At 40.6% G+C, this 14,581-nt stretch overlaps 1 protein-coding gene across 6 annotated transcripts in view; it reads right to left on the reverse strand.

Moving 5' to 3' along the window:
• Positions 1-14,581, reverse strand: part of LOC132428722 (E3 ubiquitin-protein ligase HERC2) — a 228,869-nt gene that overhangs the window by 141,465 nt on the left and 72,823 nt on the right. For all 6 annotated transcript variants that reach the window (XM_060017026.1, XM_060017023.1, XM_060017024.1 and 3 more), the window contains 4 exons: positions 9,109-9,287; positions 4,652-4,836; positions 2,871-3,026; positions 1,982-2,167 (listed from right to left, as the gene is read on the reverse strand). In XM_060017026.1, the coding sequence (XP_059873009.1) occupies positions 1,982-2,167; positions 2,871-3,026; positions 4,652-4,836; positions 9,109-9,287 (706 nt within the window). The remainder of the gene's footprint in view (positions 1-1,981; positions 2,168-2,870; positions 3,027-4,651; positions 4,837-9,108; positions 9,288-14,581) is intronic.

The following is a 14,581-nucleotide window of genomic DNA, read 5'->3' on the forward strand; positions in this document are numbered from 1 at the left end:
CAACATGGATGGAAAAAAACTGTAGAATCATCAAGAGTTGCAGAAAAAGTATTTGATGAAACTTAATATCCATTCACGGGACTTCCCTGGTGGCACAGTGGTTAAGAATCCACCTGCCAATGCAAGGGACACGGATTCAATCCCTGGTGCAGGAAGATCCCACATGCCAGGGAGCAACTAAGCCCATGCGCCACAACTACTGAGTCTGCGCTCTAAAGCCCACGAGCCACAACTACTGAGCCCACGTGCTGCAACTACCGAAGCCCGCACACCTAGAGCCCATTCTCCACAACAAGAGAAGCCACCGCAATGAGAAGCCCACGCACCAAAACGAAGAGTAGTCCCTCCTTGCCGCAACTAGAGAAAGCCCACGCACAGCAACAAAGACTCAACACAGCCGAAAATAAATAAATAAAATATAAATAAATAATTTTAAAAATCCATTCACCATTAAAGACTCATCACAAAGCAGAAACAGAAGGAAACAAACTTAATATTTTAAGGTATCTACAAAGAAAGTCCTACAGCAAACATCATACTTCATGTGTGAACTCTGGGAAGTTTTCCCTCTGCTCTTAGGAACAAGACAAGGATGCCCATTATCACCATTTCTATTCCACAGTGCACTAGAAGTGCCAGCAAGTGCAATATTTCTGGGGCAAAGCTCTGTGCTCAGAAGCAGACACGGGCAGAGTCACCTGATTCAGACAAAAGTGGCACTCTAGACGAGAGACCACAACGGTCCTTTCACCCAAGCGTGCTGCCACAACAATCCTACGGACAAAATGCATATGGAAAAAAATGGCATGCGATCTCTTGGCACAGAGGAGGGACAGGGAGAACTCCCACACTTTGTAGAGATGAGGCACAATCACTGTGGAAACCTGGCATTCTGTACTAAAACACGCCTTACAAACCACCAAGCAAAAGACATGAGGATGTTTAAACAACTAAGTTGTTATGGGGAACATGTCTATCTGATAAAATGATCAAGAGAAGCAGGGGAGCGGCAAGCACACAAGCCCAGAGAGGGGAATCTTTCAGGGAGACAGAGACAGTGTTTGGGAGGGTCCTGCTTAATGAACAGCTTCCCCTGTGATCAGTCCCAAAGCTGCTTTCGGTACTTTCGTGTCCATGTTATACTTCACAATAAAAAAAGGTTTTACAATGAGTATGTTTGAACTGCTGATCAAGTTATATGCCTTCAACCATACACAGTAAACAGACAAAGGTCACAAATGACCATTTAAGTTCACAACAGTAGATGAATCGCGTTGAAAATATTAGCTATACTAAAAAATAAAAAATTATGCTCAATATCCTAAGGTCAGTTATTTTCCTCAGGACAACTGTTACTTTTCGTTTTAAGCTCCTATGTTATAGAAATGACAATCTACAATGGCATAAGAAAAGGCCTACCTTGCTTGAGCTTTCCTATAAAATGAAAGTTGAACCACAACTTCAATTAATTCTGTGAGTTCAGGAAGTCATAATACTTAGATTCAAAAGCATCAAAATTCAAAACTTTGAGAAGACAAGTTTCATTCCAATTTGGTAAGCACTCGAGACAGTACGGATGGGAAGTGCTCAGCTGACTATGGGAACTCCATAACTCATGTCACATAACACCAATGAGTTTAAGAAAGTCCTCCCATATTAATGTCTGCCTCCAAAGTGGGACCATACCTAACCACCTCAACAGTACCTTCTGGAGACAATTTCCAAGAAAGGGTTTTCCAGAATGTTCTAAAATAATCCAATTTGGGATGTAACAACCATTTCTAACAGAAAAATTTTCCTTAAATATAACCCAAATCTGTTCTGATTTGGATTATCTTTGTTTTCCATTTACACTACCATCAGTGAAAATGGCAATAACTGGTCTTCCTTTGTTAAATAGTCTTTCAAATGAAAAGGCAAGAACAGAATAGACTAGGACAAAACTTTCCTCAGTGAAAGTCTTTAAGTTAAGATGCCATACCCATGATGCCGGGCCAGGCTAACTCTTCATGGTCGTCCCTTTCCTTTCCTGGTGCCAGGTGGTTGAACCGATCCAGATGTTCTAACAGGCCACCCAGCAGAGGGACAGCTCCAGCCTCCTGCATGAGACCAGCATTTTTACTGAGCAGAAGCACTACAGAAACTACTAGTTCTGGAAGGAGAACACCTACATTTAAAAAGAAAAAAAAAAAGGCATAAGATTTAAACAAAAGTGTTCATCCTATTAAAACCATTCTGTAAGCTTGTGCTATGTTTAAATTCTGATAAATCACAAAATAAGGAATGCTCGTCCTTTAGCATATTTCTACAGGATTATTTTATCTTTCATTCTGAAAGAAACAAATATAGGTATCAAACAGAAGCCTCTGAGTTATAAGAATACTTTTCAAAAACACTGTGTTTCAACACAAAAGTATTAACTAGGGTCTTTTATTGAGAAAACTAAGTGTTTGCCACTAAGCTTATTATCAGAAAAAAGGCACTCAATACTCTGTCACAGAATTAACTTGAAAAAATATTAAGCAATATAGGAATTTATTAAGGTCCTAAAAGGGGCAACTAATTCTTATGCTGCTGAAATAAAATTAGACAATTACCATTAACCTCATTATTGAAGTGTTAATAATGGTGGTATGACTCTAAATCACCAATTATATGTATCACTGTATGTGATACAGTGACGTGACTCCCATACCAGGTTGCTCAACCACAGAACTGTCAGTAACTAAAAAAAACAAAAGGAGAAAGGGCTACAGGACTAGAAGATGTATGGGGTAAAGGCATGCAGGTTTACCACAAAATGATAAATTTTAAATCTCATCAATCTCGGAAAAAGATACATGCCCACATTTAGGAAACAAGGTAAGTACCAGTGAAGTCCCCTTCCACAATGCAGGCCACCTCTGCAAAGTGCCTCCAGCTAGTGGAAGCAATGCTGGCTGCCACGGGCAGTATATCTCCAATGTGTGTGCACAAAAGGGCTGTGTACTTCTTCAGCAAGGAACCAACCCCCATTAGTTCAGGACCTGAAGGGAAGATTTAGACAATTTCATTTGCACTATTAAAATTTACTTTGTAAATAAACTTCATCGTTCCACTAGTCTACTCTCATCTATACATATTTTACCTATAATAATCTTCTCAAACAGGAGCGGTTAATCTTACTTATTTAGTCCTTGGCTCCTTTTATATCACATAATTTGAGAAACTGAATTTGGATATACTGATTTTTATACACTGCACTATATAGTATCTAAAAACTTCAAGTAAAAATACTAAAGTCATAACTTAGAGTTCTAAAACCTTATATCCAATATACATGTTTTCTAAGTCCAAGACTTAATGCCTGAAAATTACTCCCAGTGAACAAAGTTAGGCATTTTTCAATCTTATAAAAATCTTCAACTTTTCGGAGCTTTCCTGGCGGTCCTGTGGTTAAGACTCCACAATCCCAATGCAGGGGGCCCTGGTTCGATCCCTGGTCAGGGAACTAGATCCCACACATGGCAGCGAAGATCCTGCGTGCTGCAACTAAGGCCCAGCACAGCCAAATAAATAAATATTAAAAAAAAAAAAAAAACTTCAACTTTTCCTCCTACATGGCTCTTAAAAGCTTTTTAGTTCTTGTAATTTTATGACATTGAGATGGTCACCTCTTTCAGACTGAAATGGTTCACCGATTTCAACCTGAAATTTTCCATCCTCTACAAGTGCCTAACGATTTTCAGGAAGTAACAAAATTGTTTTAGACTATACTGGCTATAAAAATATTAACAGGGCTTCCCTGGTGGCGGAGTAGTTGAGAGTCCGCCTGCCGATGCAGGGGACACGGGTTCGTGCCCTGGTCCGGGAAGATCCCACATGCCGCAAAGCAGCTGGGCCTGTGAGCCATGGCCGCTGAGCCTGCGCGTCCGGAGCCTGTGCTCCGCAACGGGAGAGGCCACAACAGAGAGAGGCCCGCATACCGCAAAAAAAAAAAAAATTAACAAAAGTAGCAAACCTTTCCATCACTGACAGAGAAAACTACCTTATAAAGAGGCAGGCACTCCTTTTGGAGTTTGTGGAAAGTGCTCTACTCTACGTTGTACACAGGACTGAGCACTTATGTATCATCCTATTTTCATTCTCACAGGCACCCTCAAGTCTTCTTAACCTAACTCTGTAGGTGAGCAATCTACAGCCCCCAGGAGACTTAGTCCCGTGTCCAACAGCTAATAAACCAGAGCTATAACTGAGATTCAGTCTTCCTTCAACAATAATGCATTCCTCCTACTACACCCATCTAGCTTACCAGGGTGACATAAACATTAGGTCACTATTTCGTCCCCACATTATGTCAATCTCTAACAGTCCACAACTAACCCGTTGAATAAGTCTGATAAATCTTCTGTAAGACTGACCTGAACATAAAGGATGCTATTTCTCATGTCTAAGGAATTTAAATGTTAACACAATGAAATAAAAAATATTGATGAGTCTAATATAGAAATATCTGTCCAAAAAAAGTGGATGCAAAATGAAATCCCCCAAAATTGGTGCATCTAACAGTATAAGAACTACACATCTGGGCCATGCAGAATAGGCATGTCAAGAAGCCTAAATAAAAAAGCCAAAATACACACAAGACACTTTAACATTTTAAGTAACTTACTAGAAATATCTGAAGTCTGACCAACATTTTCTCCTGGATAAAGTTTACTGATAAGTAAGCGCTGAAAACGCAGCAACAAATCCAATGAAGCAGATCTCTCATGACTATGTTGCTCAAAGTCTAGACATGATGATATCCGACGGGCAACATCTTTCAATCTGGCTACTGTCTGAGAAGCAATGTTTCTATGCAGGAGAAAGAGGATTGCAAAATTAAACAAGTTATGCTTGTTTTTAAAGGGGGAGAGGAGTTGTAAAAAAAAAAAATCACAACATAAACTAAAATCAGAAATAAAGATCATACACCCAAGTGACCTGCAGCTGGCTTCCTTCCCCAAATGTGTGTCAGCTGTATCTGCAATAAGCACACCTCATTCAAAACTGAGCAGAGGCACACGGAAGACACAAGAGGTAGAATGATACCCTTTGCTTTATAGATGTGCTCCTAAGAGTTGCATGGAACAGTCCAAAATGATAGAAAAACCCTGTACAAACCTTTGGAAGGAAAAGTAACTTATTATTTTTTGTCCAAATCTGCATTTCAAATATAAATGTGACACTATCCTTAAAGACAAGACCCACTAGCATTTCTGCATCTGCCTCACAAGTGTGCCTTCAGACTTAATCAAGTAAACACCCAGGTGGGCCATGTGGGGGGATACCCAGGGCTCAGAAACTACAGGAAGGAAGACAAAGGGGGCACAAATAAAACAGGTCAGAGTAAGAGATGCTCAAAGAACACGGCAGCAAGGAAAGGAGCAGAGGATCCAATTCCAACTGCAGGATCCAACTTGAGCCATGAACCATCAGTAAGTAAATGGGGAGAAAAGAAAGTACAATTAGAAGAGTAGTAAGTGTTCTGTTTCCATGAGCAGAATGCAAAGGAACCTGGGCACAGAGGTCAAAACAAGGAAGGGGAGTGGACACAGTGGACACTGTAGGTGATGGAGTGCCAGGCTGCTGGCACTAGATTCTGCAATGCTGAGCCACCAGTTTTGAAAGGAAAGTGACATCCTGTTTGTGTCCGAGAAAGGTAACTAAAGTCAGTGAGAAAGCAGATTTTAGAGGGCACAGGGAACACCAGATAAGACCCTGCCACCCAGGGACAGTCTTGGCGCCAGGTGAACAAGGTCTGATCCGTGATACTGAAGACAGAAGGAAAGAAGTTAGTGAAATTAAAGAGCCGAAGCAGATGGGCTTCCCGGGTGGCGCAGTGGTTGAGAGTCCGCCTGCCGGTGCAGGGGATACGGGTTCGTGCCCCAGTCCGGGAGGATCCCACATGCCGTGGAGCGGCTGGGCCCATGAGCCATGGCCGCTGAGCCTGCGCGTCCAGAGCCTGTGCTCCGCAACGGGAGAGGCCACAGCAGTGAGAGGCCCGCGTACAGCAAAAAAAAAAAAAAAGAGCCGAAGCAGAGCCTGGAACTTCTGTCAGTGTAGCTCCACCACAGCAGCCCCAACCCAGCCAGAAGGGTGAGAGCCAGCGGCTGACAGCTGGCACTGTCACTGGGGAGGCGAGTCTGGAGCCTCTGCACAACACCAGGCCATGGAAGAGGATTCTGCTCCACTTCTTTGATTTCTAACGTAACAGCAGGTTTGAGGAGAACCTCTGTCAATCGCACCAGCCCCCAGCGTTCATCCACTACAGCAGTGGAGTGAGGACAGGAGCAGAAGACACACATCAACTCACGTCCACAGAGTTGAGAAGAAAGAGCAGTAGGGACCCCTGGCTTGTGCTCAGCACTCCCAGCCACACAAAACCAGGTGGATGCTCAGGGCCTCACCTGTGGTCCACCTCACCTTTCTGCTCCACGACCTGATAACCTGACCCGATAACCATATCACAATAGAAGAAAAGGTCTGGAATCTGGGTTTTATGCCATACATGATGGAGCAAAAGACAGTAATAAAATACAATACAAATGTTAACTTATTTCCCTAATACAAAATTCAGAATCATAATCAAAGTGTGTAATTCTGATAGAGTTCATTAATTTAAACATCTTCACAGCTCTCTATTGCCAAATATAAATGGTTTTCTGTGGTTCTTTGCCAGCATAAGAGTTACTCTGAAATCTGTTTCATGGCTTACTTTTGGGAAGCTGCAGTTTCTCCAACCTGTATTCCAAAGAATAAAATATAGGAAATGTCTCCAAAATCTCCAAAATGTAACTCTTTAGACTATTTTTCAACAACTGCATCAGCCAAGAGGTATTTAGACTCCATACACTGAGTCTCCTTTAGTCACAGACACTTAAGGTAAGAAATAAATGTTAAAGTTTATCTCTGCAAGGGGAGGGGCACATCATCTATGCTTATGAAAGGACCCTAGAGCATAGGCATTCTGTTAGTGAGAGGGCTGTACATGCATTTTTCTTTTTCTGTTTTCCAAAAATTTTTAAGGTACTATTTACTCCATGTTTCAGTTTTTGTTTTGTATTTTCCAAACAGGTACATTTTCATTATAAATCTGCTGTGGAGCCAACTCCTCCCTGCATGCCAAAGGAACCAAAAGTAAAGAGGAAGGTTCAGAAGACAATGTGCAAGGATGGGCTAGAGAGCACTGTCCAACGGAAAAGTACTGCCAGGGAGTCACATGTGTACTTTAAAATGTCTACCAGTCACATAAATAAAGATAAAAAGAACATGTAAAATCAGTATTAATAATGTACTTATCCCCATATATTTAAAATATTATCATTTCAACATAAAACCAATAAGAAAAGGCATTGAGATATTTATATTAGTTTTTTGAAGACACAAAGTCTTCAAAAGCCACTGTGTATTTTGTACATACAGCACATCTCAATTCAGATAACTAAATTTTCACTGCAAATACTTGATCTGCACTTAAGTCTCATAAAAATGCAGAGCTGAAAAGGTAAATTCATATGGCCAAGTTATTCCAAACATAATTACAAGTTTTCTAATAGCTGAATCATGTCTAAGTTTTTTAATTTTAATTTTAATAAAAAATAAAAACTCAGTGTCTCAGCTACACTGGACACCCACAGGCAAATGTGGCAAATGATTGCCAGACTGAACAGCACAGGGGTAGGTAGGCTAAGATGGACAGGTCTCTACACACCAAGGGAACAAGTAGTCTGAACAAGCAGGAGAGCTGGCCCCTCATGGGAACAGTAACCTAAGACAGGACTGAGGTCAGAGAACCCAGCACTGGCTCTCTGCCAGTGACACCAGCGGGCCCAGACACAGCCTCCTCGGCAAAGGAAGGGGCGGTCAAGAACACGGAAAATCACATCTTGAGATACTGCTTTTGCTTTAAAACTTCTCCAGAGACCTCTACCTTTTCACTCCAAAACACTCAGTGTTCATTTTCTCACTTGACCCTCGATTAACTCTGCAAGATAAACAGTGTTCTTGCTCCTACTGCCACAGTTACCATGCTGGGCAGGTGTCAGTGGCCAGCTTTAGACAAGCAGGCGCAACTGCAATTTTCTAGGAACAATTCCCAAGCTCTTGTCACTGCCACAGCTGCACTGACTTAATTCACTTTATTTCAGACTGTTATAGTGAAGATCAGAATGCGTGAATACTGATTTTAAAAATCATCACCACATTATAAAAAATAGGAAACAAGGGGTTTTTTATTAGCATTTACTAAAATATATGTCAGGAACTAGCTCTAAAACTTCCTCTTTTAAAAGCCCAGAAAATTCTGGTGTTTCCAGGTGTGAAGGGCAGGCCACCCCACGCCAGTACACCGCCCACCAATGCCCTGGACTTAGGTACCTAAGCCAACCCACCAGGCCCTCTTTCCTCTCTGTATAAACAATAAACCAGGAGCCAGGTTTACACAGAGCGGAGCTGTGTTACATAAAGGAGCAATAATTTTTCCTTGTCTAACAAATGCCTTTCAGAAACCACCCGGCTTTTTTGCTCTTTCTGAAGGACCGCAACGCAGGCTGACATTCTTTAGCAAACAGTGACTGACTACCTCAGCCCTTACCAAGGTAAGTCTCTGCGTATATTCTGACTCTGACTGATTCTTACCTCCTTCTGATCAGTCCTTTGACAATAACGCTCACCATTCTTTTGCTTACTTCAGCTTTTGAAAGTTGTCTTAGAAACTAATAGATATAATTCTATGATATATAGAATGAGGCAAGGACACAACCAGTTTAAAAAAAACAATCTTACCATGATGATTTTCACTTGTATCTACCTGCTTACTAACGAGGCTAAGAACCTCATCCTAGGTTTATCACACACTCCAATTTTCTCTTGTGTGAAAACTTTTAGAATCTCCAGTTCTACTTCATACATTCTAACCTCTCCTCTCACCTACATTTAAGAATCTGCTCTAAAGTCTATCCTAGGTAATTTTCAAAGTACTTCATCAACAACTAAACACATTTTTGAGACCCTAGTACTCGATCTCACTATCTTAATATGAAAACCAATAATCCTCCTAATTAAAATATGTCTAATGCTATTTACCTAAGAAGCTGTTGTATGAGCTGAACCAGAGGCAAGCACTGTTTTCCAGAAGATTCATAGATTCCCGTATTAATAAGATCTTTATCCAGTGGAGTCCTACTTCTATGAAATGTCGAGGCATTCGCTTCCTGTTCATCAATTTCTTTTTCCTTCTGTGCTTCTTTTTTGGCTTCAATATCCTGTAATTCATGAAACAGAAACTGGTTACCAGTTATCTCAGTAGCAGGTATGAAGGCACCATGGGCTGAGCCCTGATCCCACAGCCTAGCTGTGTGCTGACTCACACACCTGGTGACAGTGGCCCACACCCACCCACTGGAAATCACGCCACTCAGTTGCTCAGTTTCGAAACAGACGATTTGTCCTACAAACCCCGTGTCCAGGCTGCCAGTGCTAATGGTATCCAGCGTCCTTCTGTGAAGTTCCTAAAACCTTTACCCCTGCTTCTGGCTCTCACAACACCCAATGTGATCACCTAGGCAGCGTCTACCTGCTTTGTAAACATGAAGCAATAACCTACAGAATGGGAGGATACATTACCAAATCTTGTATCTGATGTAAGACATACAAATAAAGAAAGAATTCTGACAACTCAACAATTAAAAGATAAATGACCCAATTTTAAAATAAACAAAAAATCTGAACAGACACATCTTCAAAGAAGATATACAAATGGCTAATGAACACATGAAAAGATGCTCAACTTCATTAGTCATCAGGGAAATTCACATCTCCTAGGACAGTATAATAAAAAAGATGAACAGTAGCAAGCATTTGCAAAGATACAGAGAAACTGGAACTGTCATACATTGCTACTGGGAATGTAAAATGGTACAGCCACTTAAGAAAACAGTCTGGCTATACCTCGAAACATTAAACAGAGTTACCGTAAAACTCAGCAACTCCACTCCAAGGCATACGCCCATAAGAAATAAAAACGTATGTCCACACAAAAACCTATGCACAGATGTTTATAACGGCATTATTCATAGTAACTTAAAAGAGAGAACAACCTAAATGTCCATCAGCTGATGAATTAAACAAAATGTGCTGTATCCATACAACAGAATATTGTTTAGCGATTTTAAAAAGTTAAGTACGACATGAATGATACAACTTGGCTGAACTTTGAAAACACTATGTTAAGTGTAAAGCACCAGACACAAAAGGCCACATACTGTACAAATCCACTTATATGAAATGTCCAGAACAGGGACATCTTTAGAAACAGAAAGTAGATTAGCGGTTGTCAACGGCTGGGAGGAGTGGGGGATGCGGAGTGACTGTTAAGGGGCACAGGGTTTCTTTTTGGAGTGAAAGTGTTCTGAAATTAGATAGTGGTGATGGTGGTTGCACAACTCTGTGAATATACAAAAAAAAAATCACTAAATCATACACTTTAAGAGACTGAATTTTACAGTAGATGAATTAGATCTCAATAATGTTATTATTTTAAAAAACTTTTAAAGGAGGTATCTTTTGCCAGTCAAATGCAACCAATATTCCTGAGGACCTATTATACACTAAGCATTGTTCTAGTAATCAAATTTACTGTGAAAAAGCACACAAGTTCTTTCCTACTGGGCTTTATTTTCTAATGGCAAAAGCCAGAACAAGTCTAAACACAAAGTCTTCCCCATTCTGAGGGGTGTGGGGACAAGGACCATGTCTAAGGGGCTAGACTGGAACTGTGCCACCTACTCTTCAGAATAAGAAGGACACAGACCAGACAGCTTGAAAATGTGCGTGCTTTTGACCCAATTTCATTTCTAGAACTTCTTCCTAATAATCATTCTTATACCCAATGACTTATAATCTTCAAGAATGTAATTAAAAATTATTTATAATAGTAAAACTATCTAAAACCTAAATGGTCAACAATAGGAAATTGTTTTAAAAAAAAAAAAAGTGATTCCCTTTCCATATGACAGACTTCCCCAAAGCAACAGAACAAATGGGCATCGCAGAATATTCAACACAGAAGACATGGCAACCTTATGAGTGGAAAAGATACAAACCACTGAGACCAGTTCTGGCATCATAATTAGTATTGTTAGTAAACATTTGCATTTTTGAAAGCCTGGAAGACCATACATGAAAAACATTAACAATGGTTATTCCTAAATGATGAGGGTTTTTCTGTTTATGCCTTTCTGTAGCTTCAAAACATTTTTGTTTTAAAACAAATGGCCTTTTGGCTATTTTTTCAGACATCTTAATTATTGTCATAGGGATCACAATCTGCATACTCTATAGCCCACCTCCCCCTCTCAAGGTACCACTCTCCAGCAGGACGCAAAGAATAACATATGCTAACTAAATTAACAGGTTCTAAAAATACTGCTTGGGGGGACTTCCCTGGCAGTCCAGTGGCTAAGACTCCGCGCTTCCACTGCAGGGGGGCGCGGGATGGATCCCTGGTTGGGGAACTGAGGTCCCGCATGCTGCACGGTGCAGCCAAAAAATGTTTCAAAGTAATAAAAATAAATATAAAAAATAAAAATACTGCTTGGGTCTGGCCCACATGTGAACTGCCTCTGCCTGTTCGCTGTCATTGCTCCCATCAGGTGAACTATTACACTGAGCCACACAGAGCACAGGAAGAAAAGGAAGAGGTTTGGAGTCAGCAAACCTGTCATTCACTAGTCATGACACCTTAGCAAATCGCTAAACTTCTGTGGTATCTATGTCCACGCTTATAAAATGGAATTTTAAGACAACTTTTTCCACTCAATGTGAAAAACAATTCACATTTCCTGGCAAGAAAAGAAAAATTTACACATAGGAAAACTTTCTCTGTCCTTTGGCCTCCTCTCTGCCCCCTACGGTACATTGTTTACCTGCATTATGCATCGATCAGCCTTCCCTATCAGCAAAAATACCTGCTCAACCATAAACAGCAACATTCTCCTAGCATCAACAAGACAACACCCTCAAAGAAAACCCTCCTTCTTCCTCTTGTAAGAGGCCATGATGATGCTTAGATCTGGATTGTGTAAACTGTCAATAACACATCATTTAACGTACAGCCCTCTGTCTCAAAAAACTTACATAACTGAGCCTTGACTTGTAAGGAACGCAATAATTCTCAGAGCTTTCTGAGATTCTGTTCCTGGGTTATAATCCTCAATTTGGCTTGAATAAAATTTTCTATTTCTTAGATCGGCTGATTAATTTTTTGTCAACATCAACATGGCTCACAAGGTTAAAAAAAAATGAAAGGAAACTACACAGCATAGTATCTGGAAAATAACAAGGTACACAAAGAATGATACTTGCAACTAAAATCATTACATTTATGATTTCCTCTAATTTTTTTCAATTTAATCAAAGTAGGTATATTTTCAAAAACATTTTTAATACACTCAGTTCATCCAATTTTATCAGTGTAAGTTTTTAAATTGAAAACTATTATGACAATGAAAGCAACAAAAGAAGCTATGAATGGCCAATAAGCACATACAAATTAACACCCCACCCTACCCGCAGAATAGCTAAAGCTTTTAAAAAGACTGACACGCCTCATGTTGATAAGGTCAAGAAATGGCTAGAACTCTCATACACGCTGGTTCAGATGTAAATGGCACAACCACCTTGGGAAACTGTAAACACACACCCACCCTAGAACCCTGCAAATTCTAATTCAAACTATTTACCCAAAAGGAAAAACACGTGTTCACTGAAGGACTTTTACACAGCAAGATAAGAGCAGCTGTAGAGACTCAAAAATCATCGAATGTCTATCAACAGGAGAAGGGATATACCAACAGTGCCATAATCACACAATGGGGCACTCCTCAACAGCAAAAACAAAGTGACACTACAGAAGCCTCTTAGATAGCCTCATCGACCAAACAGCAGGCAGCAGAAGCAAGGAGAACTACAATCCTGCAGCCTGCAGAACAAAAACCACAATCACAGAAAGATAGATGAAATGAAAAGGCAGAGGACTATGTCCCAGATGAAGTAACAAGATAAAACCCCAGAAAACCAACTAAATGAAGTGGAGCTAGGCAATCTTCCAGAAAAAAAATTCAGAATAATGAGAGTGAAGATGATCCTGGACCTCGGAAAAAGAATGGAGGCAACTAGAGAGAAGATGAAAGAAATGTTTAACAAAGACCTAGAAGAATTAAAGAACAAACAGAGATGAACAATACAATAACTGACATGAAAAATACACTAAAAGCACTCAATAGCAGAATAACTGAGGCAGAAGAATGGATAAGTGACCTGGAAGACAGAATGGTGGAAATCACTGTCATGGAACAGAATAAAGAAAAAAGAATGAAAAGGAATGAAGACAACCTAAGAGATCTCTGGGACAACATTAAACGCACCAACATTCGCATTACAGGGGTCCCAGAAGGAGAAGAGAAAGAGAAAGGGCTGGAGAAAATATCTGAAGAGATTACAGTCGAAAACTTCCCAAACATGGGAAAGGAAACAGCCACCCAAGTCCAGGAAGCGCAGAGTCCCAGGCAGGAAAAACCCAAGGAGAAACATGCCAAGACACATAATCAAATTCACAAAAATTAAGGACAAAGAGGGTCTTCCCTGGTGGTGCAGTGGTTAAGAATCCGCCTGCAGATTCAGGGGACACGAGTTTGATCCCTGGGCTGGGAAGATCCCACATGCTGCGGAGCAACTAAGCCCATGCGCCACAACTACTGAGCCTGTGCTCTGGAGCTGGCAAGCCACAACTACCGAGCCCACAAGCCACAACTCTTGAAGCCTGAACACCTAGAGCCCATGATCCACAACAAGAGAAGCCACCACAATGAGAAGCCTGTGCACCGCAATAAAGAGTAACCCCCCTTGCCACAACCAGAGAAAGCCTGCGCACAGCAATGAAGACCCAACGCAGCCAAAAATAAATTAATTTTTTTAAAAAGACAAAGAAAAATTATTAAAAGCAACAACGGAAAAACAACAAATAATATACAAGGGAACTCCCATAAGGTTAACAGCTGGTTTCTAAGCAGAAACTCTGCAAGCCAGAGGGAGTGGAAGATATATTTAAAGTGATGAAAGGGAAGAACCTACAACCAAGATTGCTCTACCCGGCAAGGATCTCATTCAGATTCAACAGAGAAATCAAAAGCTTTACAGACAAGCAAAAGCTAACAGAATTCAGCACCACCAAACGAGCTCTAAAACAAATTCTAAAGAACTTCTCTAAGTGGGAAACACAAGAGAAGAAAAGGACCTACAAAAACAAACCCAAAACAATTAAGAAAATGGTAATACAAACATACATATTGATAACTGCCTTAAATGTGAATGGATTAAGTGCTCCAACCAAAAGACACAGACCGGCTGCATGGATATGAAAACAAGACCCATATATATGCTGTCTACAAGACACCCACTTCAGACCTAGGGACACATACAGACTGAAAGTGAGGGGATGGAAAAAGATATTCCATGCAAATGGAAACCAAAAGAAAGCTGGAGTAGCAATACTCATATC

Source organism: Delphinus delphis, chromosome 7 (assembly GCF_949987515.2).
Source record: "Delphinus delphis chromosome 7, mDelDel1.2, whole genome shotgun sequence".
Classification (NCBI taxonomy): domain Eukaryota; kingdom Metazoa; phylum Chordata; class Mammalia; order Artiodactyla; family Delphinidae; genus Delphinus; species Delphinus delphis.